Raw genomic sequence first — 13,968 nt, forward strand, 5'->3', positions numbered from 1 at the left:
GCGCGGTCGTGCAACGTTGTACCCAAACAAAATTGACGTCCTTTTTTCCCCACAAATAGAGCTTTCTTTTGGTGGTATTTGATCACCTCTGCGGTTTTTATTTTTTGCGCTATAAACAAGAGTGACAATTTTGAAAACACATTTTTTACTTTTTGCTATAATATCGCAATTTATTTATTTTTTTTTTTTTAAAACACATTTTTTCCTCAGTTTAGGCCGATACGTATTCTTCTACATATTTTTGGTAAAAAAAAAAATCGCAATAAGCGTATATTGATTTGCGCAAAAGTTATAGCGTCTATAAAATATGGGATAGATTTATGGCATTTTTAAAAAAAAATTATTTATTTTTTTTACTAGTAATAGCGGCGATCAGCGATTATTTATTTTTTTCGTGACTGCGACATTATGGCAGACGCATCGGACACTTTTGACACATTTTTGGGACCATTCACATTTATACAGCGATCAATGCTATAAAATTGCATTGATTACTGTGTAAATGTGACAGGCAGTGAAGGGGTTAACCACTAGGGCGGAGGGGTTAAATGTGTTTCCTAGGGAATGCTTCTAACTGTAGGGGGAGGGGACGCACAAGGGGAGGAGAACGATCAGTGTTCCGCTGTTCTGGGAACACAGATCGCTCTCCTCTGAACTGACAGGACGTGGATCTGTGTGTTTACACACACAGATCCACGATCCGGCACGGTTAACGGCAATCGCGGGTGCCCGGCGGACATCGCGGCCGCCGGGCACATGCACCGGGTCCCGAGCAATGCAGCGGGCGCCCCCTAGATGGCCGGGAACCCGAGGCCGTCGTGACGTCCACCCAGGATGGGAGATCCCATCTGTGGACATCATATGACTGTAGGCGGGTAGGGAAGTGGCTAAACATCCCCTGTTTTTTTTTTTGTGGTGGGTTTTTTTTTTTTTTTTTTTTTTTTTTTTTTGTAACTAAAGTGCATAAGCAAAATATATTTGAAAAAACAAACACAAGAACTTAAACTCAATATGTCAGCTGGGTCCACATATAAAAAAACTTCAAACCTGCTCCTTTTTATCACAGCACGTCTTCACATGTTGTTTAAATTCGGGCCACCAGGCCTTGCATCTTTGCATTGCTTGCATTTTACACACATACCTGCTTTACCCATAGGTAGAGGAACTTCATTAAATTCCCAAACTGGGTCTCTTTTACAGCCTTCTGCCATTTCGCTCCTTAAGGGAGGAATAAAGCACTTCATGCTATGTGCAGAAAGATCACAAGGTTAACCTCCTTAGAAGGTTTCACTTCCTTTTTTTTTTTTTTTTTTTTTTTTTTTTTTTTTTTTTTTTCGTTTGCCCTTCCTCCTCGCACTTAGATTCTGGTACAGATGCATTACTCCTCAATTATACAGTTTGTAGTGTACACAGATTTGCAAAACCATGGGATAAAGGAATATTCCTGAACTTTTTGTCTCATGGTTACTGTGAAACTGTGAATGCATCAATGCAGTGCATGTTATCTGTTTGCAGAGCTTGGATTCATTAAATGAGTTTACCAAAAATGTAAATGCTGCAGAAAATACAGCCTCATGCTACATAACTAAGATCTATTTCATGCTGAAGAAACTAAATTATTAATGTCCATTAAATAGAAAACTTATGTTTAGGTTTTTTTTTCTCCAAAAACATATTTTATTAAAATTAAATTTGATTAAAAATAAAAATTAGGTGTGCTGCCAGCAATGAGTGTATTCTAAAAGTGTAGGAAGATCTCCAACTGTCAAAATACAATAACTCCCGACGGGCGTGATTCCCCCATCCACATGGAGTGTGTGGATCGGGGAATTGAGTAATTTTCTTTCGTTCAACCAGCAGGTTGAATGACAGAAAATGACTTGTGTGGCCAGCCTTTATCTTTTTTGTTTTATTCATTTTCAATCCACAACATTTTAAAGCAGTTGTATACTCTGCTTTGTATTTTTTATCTACTGGTAAGCCTATAATGAGTCTTACCTGTAGGTAAAAGTAATATCTCCTAAACATACACCCTTTAGGAGACATTCACCCTGCATGCAGCTTCTAAAGTCAGCGGCGTATGCGCTCTGAAGGTCTGACGTATCTTGCTGGAACCGAGGGCTCACATTTGCGGGAGCGACTTCATCGCAGCTCTGGCCACTCACAGCGCAAGAACCCAGAAGAAATGCCAGGGGAACATGTCAGCCCCCTCTGGTTACCAGGGGCTTAGTTTTAAGGTATTTCATAATGTGCTAGCATGCAAATTTATGCCATTGTTTTGCAGGGTGTTTTTTTTTTTTTTTTTTTTTTTTTTTTTTTATAGCGGTTGTCAATTTGCCACTCTTCCTGAACAATAAATTGGTAGTCTGTCAGAATTATCCTTAACCAGCTGTCTACAGAGAATATGAAGGGCGCTTGCAGCGTTACACAGAGAGGATCTGGACATGCAAAAGTACAGGTAGCAATCAGCTAACTCACAAGGAGGCGTGGGATGAAGAACAGGAAGTGGCAGAACTGTGAGTAGTTAATTTTGATTTGGATAAATGTGTTTTTTTTTTTTCTTTCTTTTTTTCTTTATGTAAGATCTTACAAAATGCAAGATTGGATCCAGTTTTCTGCACCCCATGATTTTTATCAATTTTAGAATGTGTATTTTTCTTTGTCAACAATTGCAAAAAAAGTATCTGGACATAAATGTAATCAAATTAGAGTTTTTCAGGTAGGGTGGGTGGAACCTGATCAGGTCTGCTTTACTTTTGATTGACAGGACATGGTACTAGTCTAGTTTCCCTATCGGGCTGTGCCTGCCAAGTGATGAGCATTGCTAGTTTTGGGTAATGACCTCTATCACCAGCTCCTTGTTTACTTTCCGCGGGGGAATTTCCCAACTGATGGCTGAATAAGGCCAGGCATAGAGTACTGTGCGGGAAGCTGTCCAGGGCTTGGCCAGTTTGCATTGAATCTAAGAGTCCTGTGGCTGCTTTAAAAGCCATAGCAGGCGATCCCTGCCGGCCACCCGCGATTGAGAGCAGGAACGGGGATGTGTGTGTAAACGGATTGTGTTCCTAGTAGGAACAATGATCTGTCTTCTTTCCCAGTCCAATCCCCTCAGTTATAACACACCTAGGGAGCACACACACTTAACCCATTGAACGCCCCCTAGTGTTAACCCTTTCCCTGTCAGTGACATATATACAGTAATCATCAGTGGCTATTTTTAGCTCTGATCACTGTAAAAATGTCAATGAACCCAAAAAGTGTTAAGTGTCCAATTTTGTCCGCCGCAATATTGCAGTCCTGATAAAAATCGCTGATCGCCATAATTACTTTTAAAACAATAAATGCCTAAAATCCCCTATTTTGTAGACCCTATAACGTTTGCACAAACGACTCGATATACGCTTATTGCGTTTTTTTTTGGGGGGGGGGGATTTTTTTTTTTATTTATAGCGCAAAAAATAAAAACCGCAGAGGTGATCAAATGCCACCAAAAGAAAGCTCTATTTGTGGGGAAAAGGATGTAAATTTTGTTTGGGCACAGCGTCTCATGACCGTAATTGTCGGTTAAAGCGGCGCAGTGCTGTATCGCAAAAAAATGACCCGGTCAGGTAGGGAGTAAATTCTTCTGGGGCCGAAGTGGTTACATCAGCTGCCCAGCGCCCAGAACTATGTCCTGGGTGTTGGGCAATAGGAATTGCTCATGCCTGGTGCCAAACGGGGAAAGACTGAAAATTAAGATATATTTTTCGCCTTCACATTTGTCTTTTTTCATCTGAATCTGTCCCCACTGATAGAGGGGGACACACTTGGGTCCCTTGTCATACAATACAGAAGTCCACATTTTAGATCCTTAATACTTTAAGACAGAGTATTCAAATCTAGTTTGCAAGTGATGAGGTCTGCCAGCACAGTACAGACAGGGTTAGTTATGGTAAACATTACTTCCCCATGGCAGAGGAAAACTTTAAAAGTGAAAGTAAAGGTATTTTTGTATTGCACATCCTGGCAGTTTTCAGGATTCACTAGTGATTAGTAAATGTAAATGATACGAAGAGAGAGAGAGACACTACATGGGTCCTTTTTGCCTTTTCTCCTCTCAGAATAGGATGAGCACATTTTTTGGGGGTTTAAACACGCAATGTCAGCCCCATCAGTTTAATGAATGTGTGCTTCACTGCATCTGCTAGTTAAAGCCTAACTCCAGCCCAGATGTTTTGTTGCAATTTGTCTCTCCCTTGGAAAGATTTCTAATTATTTCATTGCCCAAAAATGGTGTTGCAATCCACCCAATATGAACTACAATAAAAAAAGGGGGACCCAAACCCTTCACTAGTCCAAAAGGGCTAGGTTCATATTGACACTACTCTGCAAGCCGCGTATTATGCGCCCACGCATTTGCATTGGGCTGCCATGCCTCCTGAAATGCAGGGTAAAGGTCCCTGCAGCATTTTAGAAATTGCAGCCCGCACTGGGAACCTCAAGTGCAGTGCGGTTCCCATTGTTTGATTTCGTGTGTGTGCCTTTTTATGATTAATGGCACCTGCACGTATCCAGCATGGTTTTTCTGTGCTGACGGCTGTAGGAACCACCTGCTTAGATGTGAACCTAGAACAGTATTGACGACTTTAAATTGTTAAATTCTGCTCATCTTGTTTATGGTGTGAATTCTTTGTTAAAGGCTGAAAGAAGAGTTTCCCATGTGGTATGAGAAGCCGGTCCTGGAGATGGTTCATCATAACACTGTGTCTTTAGACAAGCTGGTTGACCAGTCATGGATGGAGATAATGACAAAATATGCTATTGATGAAGAGTGTGATGTTGAGGTATGTGACCTGCATGCACTACTAAATGAAATGTATAAAGCCTTACAGCTGAATGTAAGATGTTTTGATGAGTCAGGAAGTTGAGAGAGAAAAATATGTATATATTTGTGTGTACGTAATAAAGCCTTCCCTGTCGACGGTGGCTCATGTTTGGCCGACGTTTTCGGGGAGATTGTGTGGTCGCTTCTACCCCTTCTCCTCTCTTGTATAGGACAGCGGCGTCCTCACTGTCAGCTTGGAGGCTTTGTGCGTTACGGAGCAGGTAAGGGGGGGGCGGGCATGTTCTTCCCTCCAGTCCTTGGGTTTTCTTTTTTCAGGTTATTGGCTTTCACTGAGGCCATTTACTGCTCATTACCCATGCTTTTCTACCATGGCTTCTGCTATCTACTGCATACACTGGTACACATCAGTTTCATTGCTACTGCTATTGTGTCACTACCAGACTTCCATTACCATTGTACTTGGGCTTAATGGATGGACACTGCTTTACATCACTGCTCAGGTACTACTGCTATTATAAACTTGAAAGGAAAATTTTTGCTTTCACAGTGCATTTTGGTAAAGCATACACTAACATACCAATGCTTATCCACTTGGGTAGGTATCATTTGTTTCCCTGGGGTTTCAGCAGGTGCACCCCAGGGGCATGGGGGCGGGAGGGCATTTCGGTCCCAGTTTTAATTGGTTCGGTCCCACTTTGACACTAAGTCTCACTCTTGCTGCTTTCAAAGATGTTCATGGTTTTCAGCCAGCAGGCAACATGGTTTACAGCCAGCAGGGAACTCCCATTTTCCAGGTCAAGGGGTCATGATCATGCTTTTCTTCACGGCATACATAGAGTAGAGGAATCCTGGTCCTAGGTTAGTCACATACATGTCGCACGTATTTGTACGAAGTGGTAGTTTTTTATGCTTATGTCCCTTTTCCGTAGTTTTTCTACACCTCAGCAGTACTCAGTGTTATATTTTGCAGTTTCAGACATTTTTCAGGTAGGTATCGTTTTATTCCTCATGACTGATTTTCAGGGGTGGTTATTTTCATTTCTCAAACCTGACTTGTTGGTACATATGCGTTGTTTTCTTTCCATAGTGGTGTTACTACGTTTCAACAGCATCTAAGTTAATTTCGTTTTTTTCCAGGTTGGTTTTCTGTTTCCCATTTCATGGTATATGTCGCTTCTTACACATTGGGTCTCACGGCCATACACCTCTGTAGCATTAACCCATCATGTCTATGGGTGCCAAACGGATTGAGGTGATCGTTTTTAATTGGCTTGTACAATGGCAAGTCTCATCCGTTCTATGCTGCTTAGGCCCCTTTCACACTGGGGCGGTGGGTACGTCGGCGGTAGAGCCGCTATTTATTATCGTACATCGTGGGACACAGAGCCTTAGTAGTTACTATGTGGGTTATAGGCCACCTTCAGGTGATGGACACTGGCATGCCCTAAGACAAAAGGTGCACTCCCTATCAAAAAAGGGGGAGTTGGGACTTTATCATCCCGGATTCAGTAGAACAAAAAGGAAATTTGGGACTTTGAATGAGGTGGTAGACTCGGTGTAGAAAACGTGGTCAGTTTTATTGGAATAAAAATTATATAAAAAATATAATACATATGGATGATAAACATCATATGGAAAAGCATATAATGAAGTATTCTCATAGTGTACATATGCATACTCGATTCAAATTGCTGAGTAATAGTAAATTTCATATACAGAGATCAATAACGAAGTAACATCGTAATATACGTATGCATAGAGCAATAACAACATATGGGTAGATGTATACATGAAAAACACTTGGTGCATAATATAGCATAATCAATTAGCCTGACAGCTGGCAGCCAAAGGAATGATAGAGAAATTATATGTAACATATCTTGGTACGGAGTTGGTAGGCATGTAACTACATCCTTAATGCCTAACGCGTTTCTGTGTGAGATACACTTCTTCAGGGGCGGATGTGGTGAGGTATCTATAAAAATTGTATAAATTATAAAAATTAATTCTAATGTAGGTAAGTACAGCGGGTAAAAAACTGATGGTGTGGTATGCCCTGGGTACTTACATGCCCGTGCGTAGCGACGGTATGCAGAATAGGCAAGACCGGAGCCGTGGGAATGGTCCGTCCCGGGAGCTGAGGTGATGGAACATCCCATGTCCAAGGATTAGCACATGCAGAAACCCCCAGAAAAACGCAGGCCACTTGTGATGAAGGTATGAACAGTGATGAAATCCAACAAAAATGTGAATGAGACCTAGTAATGGGTAAAAAATATAAGGAGGTGACCAATGGTGGTGGTGGTGGGAAAACTAAAAAATGTGTAAGTGTGGTGTATAGGGCCGGTGGTGGTATGAACCACCGCATCACCAAGGATAGGTGACTAGTGGAAAGGAGGGAAAAGGAAAAGACGTGTGCTAAGAGGTGCTGTCCATAGGACACCTCTGTGTTTACCTAATGTGAGAGTGCTAATGTGAAGGGCTTCCAAAAAGTGAGCGTGCTGCCTGTGTATGAAAGGAGGAGACCTGCGGTGGGGAAAGACTATATGCGCGTCCGAGGAGGGGGGGCCCATCACCAGCGTCACGCGCACGACAGGAAGAAAGAGGTGGGAGCCTGGGCACGCATGGCAGATCGTCGCACGTACCCTGACGCCGAGAACCCCACTGTCGGCCAGATGGAAACAACGGGCATGTGAGGTGTCATCACTTTTTGGCGCCACAGCGGGGCAGCCTGTTGTTTCCATCTGGCCGACAGTGGGGTTCTCGGCGTCAGGGTACGTGCGACGATCTGCCATGCGTGCCCAGGCTCCCACCTCTTTCTTCCTGTCGTGCGCGTGACGCTGGTGATGGCCCCCCCCTCCTCGGACGCGCATATAGTCTTTCCCCACCGCAGGTCTCCTTCTTTCATACACAGGCAGCACGCTCACTTTTTGGAAGCCCTTCACATTAGCACTCTCACATTAGGTAAACACAGAGGTGTCCTATGGACAGCACCTCTTAGCACACGTCTTTTCCTTTTCCCTCCTTTCCTGCTTTTCACTAGTCACCTATCCTTGGTGATGCGGTGGTTCATACCACCACCGGCCCTATACACCACACTTACACATTTTTTAGTTTTCCACCACCACCACCATTGGTCACCTCCTTATATTTTTTACCCATTACTAGGTCTCATTCACATTTTTGTTGGATTTCATCACTGTTCATACCTTCATCACAAGTGGCCTGCGTTTTTTCTGGGGGTTTCTGCATGTGCTAATCCTTGGACATGGGATGTTTCATCACCTCAGCTCCCGGGACGGACCATTCCCACGGCTCCGGTCTTGCCTATTCTGCATACCGTCGCTACGCACGGGCATGTAAGTACCCAGGGCATACCACACCATCAGTTTTTTACCCGCTGTACTTACCTACATTAGAATTAATTTTTATAATTTATACAATTTTTATAGATACCTCACCACATCCGCCCCTGAAGAAGTGTATCTCACACAGAAACGCGTCGGGCATTAAGGATGTAGTTACATGCCTACCAACTCCGTACCAAGATATGTTACATATAATTTCTCTATCATTCCTTTGGCTGCCAGCTGTCAGGCTAATTGATTATGCTATATTATGCACCAAGTGTTTTTCATGTATACATCTACCCATATGTTATTGCTCTATGCATACGTATATTACGATGTTACTTAGTTATTGATCTCTGTATATGAAATTTACTATTATTCAGCAATTTGAATCGAGTATGCATATGTACACTATGAGAATACTTCATTATATGCTTTTCCATATGATGTTTATCATCCATATGTATTATATTTTTTATATAATTTTTATTCCAATAAAACTGACCACGTATTCTACACCGAGTCTACCACCTCATTCAAAGTCCCAAATTTCCTTTTTGTTCTTCAGGTGCACTCCCTATATAACCCCTCCCACTACTTGGAGTTCCCCTTTTTTTTTTTTTTTTTTTTCAGTGTCTAAGGTGTTGGTCACGAGTAAAGATGTGTTGTGCTGAGCTTTACTGGAACATTCCTTGCTGGGGCTACCCATGCAGACCGGATCCATTCAAAGTGTCTTTTTGGCCGAATTGAATGGTACCCAGGCCTCGTATCCGAAGAAACGAGGTCTTGCCTGTAATGCATTTTTTTTTTTTTTTTCACAAAGTTGTCACCTAAATGATATATTGCTCAAACATGCCATGGGCATATGTGGAATTACACCCCAAAATACAGTCTGCTGCTTCTCCTGAGTACGGGGGTACCACATGTGTGGGACTTTTTGGGAGCCTAGCTTCATACGGGGCCCCGAAATCCAATCACTGCCTTCAGGATTTCTAAGGGTGTAAATTTTTGATTTTACTCCCCACTACCTATCACAGTTTCGAAGGCCATAAAATGCCAAGATAGCACAAAATCCCCCAAAATGACCCCATTTTGGAAAGTAGACACCCCAGGCTATTTGCTGAGAGGCATGGTGAGTATTTTGCAGGTCTCATTTGTTTTTGAAAATGAAGAAAGACAAGAAAAATGTGTTTTGAAAATTAAAAAAAAAAAACACATTTTTCTTGTCTTTCTTCATTTTCAAAAACAAATGAGACCTGCAAAATACTCACCATGCCTCTCAAATAGCTTGGGGTGTCTACTTTCCAAAATGAGGTCATTTGGGGGGGGTTTGCCATCTGGGCATTCCATGGCCTCCAAAACTGTGATGGGCAGAGAAGAGTGAAATCAAAAATTTACGCTCTTAGAAAGCCTGAAGGCGGTGCTTGGTTTTCGGGGTCCCGTACGCAGCTAGGCTCCCAAAAAGTCCTAAACATGTGGTATCTCCGTACTCAGGAGAAGCAACAGAATGTATTTTGGGGTGTAATTTCACATATTCCCATGGCATGTTTGAGCAATATATCATTTAGTGACAACTTTGTGCAAAAAAAAAAAAAATTGTCTTTTTCCCGCAACTTGTGTCACAATATAAAATATTCCATGGACTCGACATGCTTCTCAGCAAATAGCTTGGCGCTGTTTACATCCGGCAAAATCTAAGTCATGAAATGCTCGTAGCTTCCGGTTTCTTAGGCCATAGAGATGTTTGGAGCCATTCTGGTCTCTGATCAGCTCTATGGTCAGCTGGCTGAATCACCGGCTGCATTCTCAGGTTCCCTGTTGGGACAGGAGAGCCAGAGAAAAACATGGAAGACGGTGGGGGGGTGTCATTCCCTCCCACTGCTTGTAAAAGCAGTCTAGAGGCTAATTAGCCGCTAGGATTGCTTTTACATGAAAGCCGGCCGCTGGCTGAAAAGGATGATACCTAAACCTGCAGGCATAATTCTGGTATAACCACTCAAAGTCCAGCAACATACCAGTACGTTGCTGGTCCTTGTTGGGCATATATTGTAAACTTTTTTTTCTTCATGCAGCCTGTGGGCTGAACGAAAAAAAGATATTGATCGGTGGGTATGCCCACCATTAGAATACCTCCCTTCATCCACCCACTTCTAATAATGGGCATACATGCACCATTTATATATGCTGAAGCATGGGGGCATCCTCCCGCAAAAGGCAGGAGCAAATCGCTCCTCCACCCACTGCTGCCCCCACGCTTTGGCATATTTGCTGAAGTATGTAACTGTGGTATGTAACACGGCTTTATGTATCGTGGGAGCAAACGCTGTTGCTGTCAAGATAAATAAATCCGCGCTGCAACTGAATGGCGTACATGCTAAGCAAATGATGGTTAACAAAAAGCAAAGTAACATTACAGTATAACAGTAATACTTACCATACCTGCAAAGCAAATACAAAAAAAAAAAACATAGTAAAAAATAAAACATTTAACACAACCTGTGCCTACCTAAAATATATATATGCCGAAGCATGGGGGCATCCTTATGTCAATAATAAATGAAACAGAGCAATAACAATGTCCAAAGATCCCTGTGAGGTTCCACCAAATAAACATGACAGCATGCCAGTATAAGTGACTGATGGATGTGCCCTTCACCGATTAAACTGAATGGCCTCTCACCTGGTGACCAGGACCCTTTAATTACAGAGGGTCAGTAAGGCATTCCCATAAGGGTCATATGAATGAAGGTCCGATTCAGATGTCAGGAAATCCATCAGATAACGATAGGATGTTGGTCAGGATAATTCTCACAGGACATATGTAATAGAAAAAGGGACAGGAATAGTGCTCTCCGTTTTGCCCAAATTTTATTAAAAGATTTAAAATAGCACTTACATAGCAGGCACTTCACAAGTGCCAGGACGAAAGCAGTAAAAGATGCAGCCGTGTATGAACACAGGATGGAGCATGCGCGGTAGCAGCAGGTGACATCACGCTGTTACATTCTGGACGTGTTGCGTCCCAGTGGGCGGGGACTTCTTCAGCAGATGACGAGACTACGTGGGCACCCGCGCTATATAGAGGTAAGTTGCCATAGCGACAGTAAACACTAGATTAGAGAGACAAATCCGGAAGTGTCCCCTTACACAACAAACGGGGTAAACGGAAACCAATCTAAGTGCATTAATCGCATGTAATTTAACCACATAATCAAATGCAGTGAGTAAATAGCAAAAAAAATAAGAGCATGGACAATTTATGTAAATAATCCAGTATTAAAATTACATATTCAAAAAAACACAATCAAAAAATTGTCTAAAATTCAAAAATATAACCATTTCAGAACTATAAACTTTTATAGTGTACGTCAACTGCTGTCACCGACTGCTCCAGTACAATCAATATATAGGCAATACAACTACATAAAAATATATAATAGCCTCACAAAAAAATAATCTTATCGGTCAGAAATAAAACAGTTAGTGTTGAACTCTACATTTAACCCTTCTGGGCACATTACTCTTGTCTTGTATATCCAATAGGATTTTCTTTTACTTAATTGTCTGATGAAATTTCCCCCCCTCCAGTGCTTTGTAACCCTTTCAATGTCCCAGAATTTCAAACCCTTAGGATTCTGTTGGTGAAAGGCCTTAATGTCTGGACACATTGTGGGTCTTGAGGCCTTTCTTAATATTGTTGACATGTTCAGCCAATCTAACATGTAGAGATCTTGAAGTTCTGCCAACATACTGGAGTCCACAACTGCACTCCAGCATGTAGACAACACCAACAGTGTCGCACGTAATTAATTGCTTAATCTCATACTCTTTGTTAGTGGCTGAGGCCAGAAATTTTTTACGTTTTTTGATATTCCCTTTAGCATGCCTGCAAGGAACGCATCTTCCGCAGGCATAAAAGCCTCCCAGAAAGGAAAAAAACTTGTCAGACGTAGGGACTGGCGGGTTGACAACATCAGGAGCTAAACGATCCCTTAGTGTTGGGGCTTTCCTATAAATAGAGGCCTATCCGGTAGTACAGGACCTAAAACTTTATCCTGTTTTAATATTGCCCAGTTTTTTTGGATAATCCTCTCAAACTTACGGTATTGTATGTTCTAGTCCAACACCATTTTGAAATTGTGATTGTCACTAGTAAGGACCTTAGAGGAATTGGCAATTCCTTTCTGTCCAGTGACATAACTCTAAACACCTCTTCATCCAGGACAGCCCTATTATAGCCCTTTTGTTCAAACCTAGAAGAGAGGACTTGAGATTGATTCCCAAAATCTTCCATGGTGGTGCAATTACGGCGCAACCTAATATATTGACCCCTGGGGATGTTACACAACCAAGAGCTGTGATGACAACTCCCCAGGGGAATATAAGAGTTACGGTCCGTTGGTTTAAAATGATTAGTGAGAATAAACTGATCATGCATAATACTAATAGGTCCAAAAACACAACTTTTTCGGAACTAATGGTCCATGTTAAAGATATATTCTTCGAATTATTATCATTGAGTTATTCAATTAAATCATCCAACCTAGATCTTTCACCGTTCCAAATAAGGATAAGATCATCAATGATTCTCCTGTAGCATACTAACTCAGAGGGCGATGGAGGAATACTGTCTCATCCTCCCAGTGGGCCATAAAAATATTAGCCACACTGGGAGCGAAGCGAGCCCCGATAGCAACACCCCTAGTCTGTAAATAAAATTCTCTATTGTACCAAAAATAGTTCCTTGTGAGACAAAAATCTAAACAACTCAAAAGAAACTCCTGATGCCCTCCAGACAAAGATGATGAAGCAAGAGCCCATTCAACTGAGGCCATGGCATCCTTATGGCCAATGATGGTGTACAAGGAACTCACGTCTGCTGTAACTAAAAAAGTGGAAGGGGAACATTTCAAAGTGTCTAGAATTTGGATGATATGTTTAGTGTCCTTCAAAAATGCTGGAGTTTGCATAACTAGAGGCTGCAAAAAGAAATCGATATATTGTCCCAACCTAGCAGAAACAGAATCGATCCCATTAACAATGGGTCGTCCTGGAGGTTTAACAGAATCTTTATGAATTTTAGGTAAAAAATAACAGGTGTTCTGCAGAAAAGGGGATCCAGATATAAGGCCGCTTTTTTTATTTATTTATTTTTTTTTTTTTTATGATCTTACGATCTTTACCGTCTTCAATGTTATGCAATTCATCCTTAAAGATAAGCATAGGGTCCTTATTCAGGATCTGATAAGTATCTTGATCCGATAATAAGCGACACATTTCATTTTGGTAGTATTCTTTACTAAGAATGACTAACCCACCTCCCTTATCCGCAGGGCGAATAACAATATCCTTGCGCTCCGTTAAGGACTTAATGCCCCGCTTGATCAACAGTGGATCAGAAACTCTTGTAGTTTTTCTAAATCATTAGAAACCATATTCTTGAAGACTTCCAAATGTTTATTATCTGAGGGTTAAAAGTAGACCTATTTCGTAAAGAAGAGTAATTCTGTGCCGAGGGTTTAGATCCCCGAGACGGGTGGGATAAAAAATATTTTTTCATGTTTAGAGTTCTTATATATTTTTGAATACGAACATAGGTATTAAATTAAGATTTTTAATAGGTGCGAACTTCAGACCTCGGTCAAGAACTTTGATTTCATCATTTAAGAACAACATGACTGAGGTTATAAATCCCTATACCAGCTACGGTCTGGATTTTTTGTACTCGCTTCCCCCCTCTCCTTCCTCTTTGTTTTTGCTTTCGGGGAGGGCCGGGGTTTGGGGGTGTATATG

The 13,968-nt window shown here is 41.7% G+C and overlaps 1 protein-coding gene across 1 annotated transcript in view; it reads left to right on the top strand.

Annotated features, from left to right (window-relative positions):
* Positions 1-13,968, top strand: part of BAZ1B (bromodomain adjacent to zinc finger domain 1B) — a 108,520-nt gene that overhangs the window by 21,955 nt on the left and 72,597 nt on the right. Inside the window, exons 2-3 of the mRNA XM_073616583.1 lie at positions 2,400-2,516; positions 4,679-4,823. Of these exons, the coding sequence (XP_073472684.1) occupies positions 2,400-2,516; positions 4,679-4,823 (262 nt within the window). The remainder of the gene's footprint in view (positions 1-2,399; positions 2,517-4,678; positions 4,824-13,968) is intronic.

The sequence above is a fragment of the Aquarana catesbeiana genome, linkage group LG02 (genome assembly GCF_042186555.1).
Source record: "Aquarana catesbeiana isolate 2022-GZ linkage group LG02, ASM4218655v1, whole genome shotgun sequence".
Taxonomy (NCBI): domain Eukaryota; kingdom Metazoa; phylum Chordata; class Amphibia; order Anura; family Ranidae; genus Aquarana; species Aquarana catesbeiana.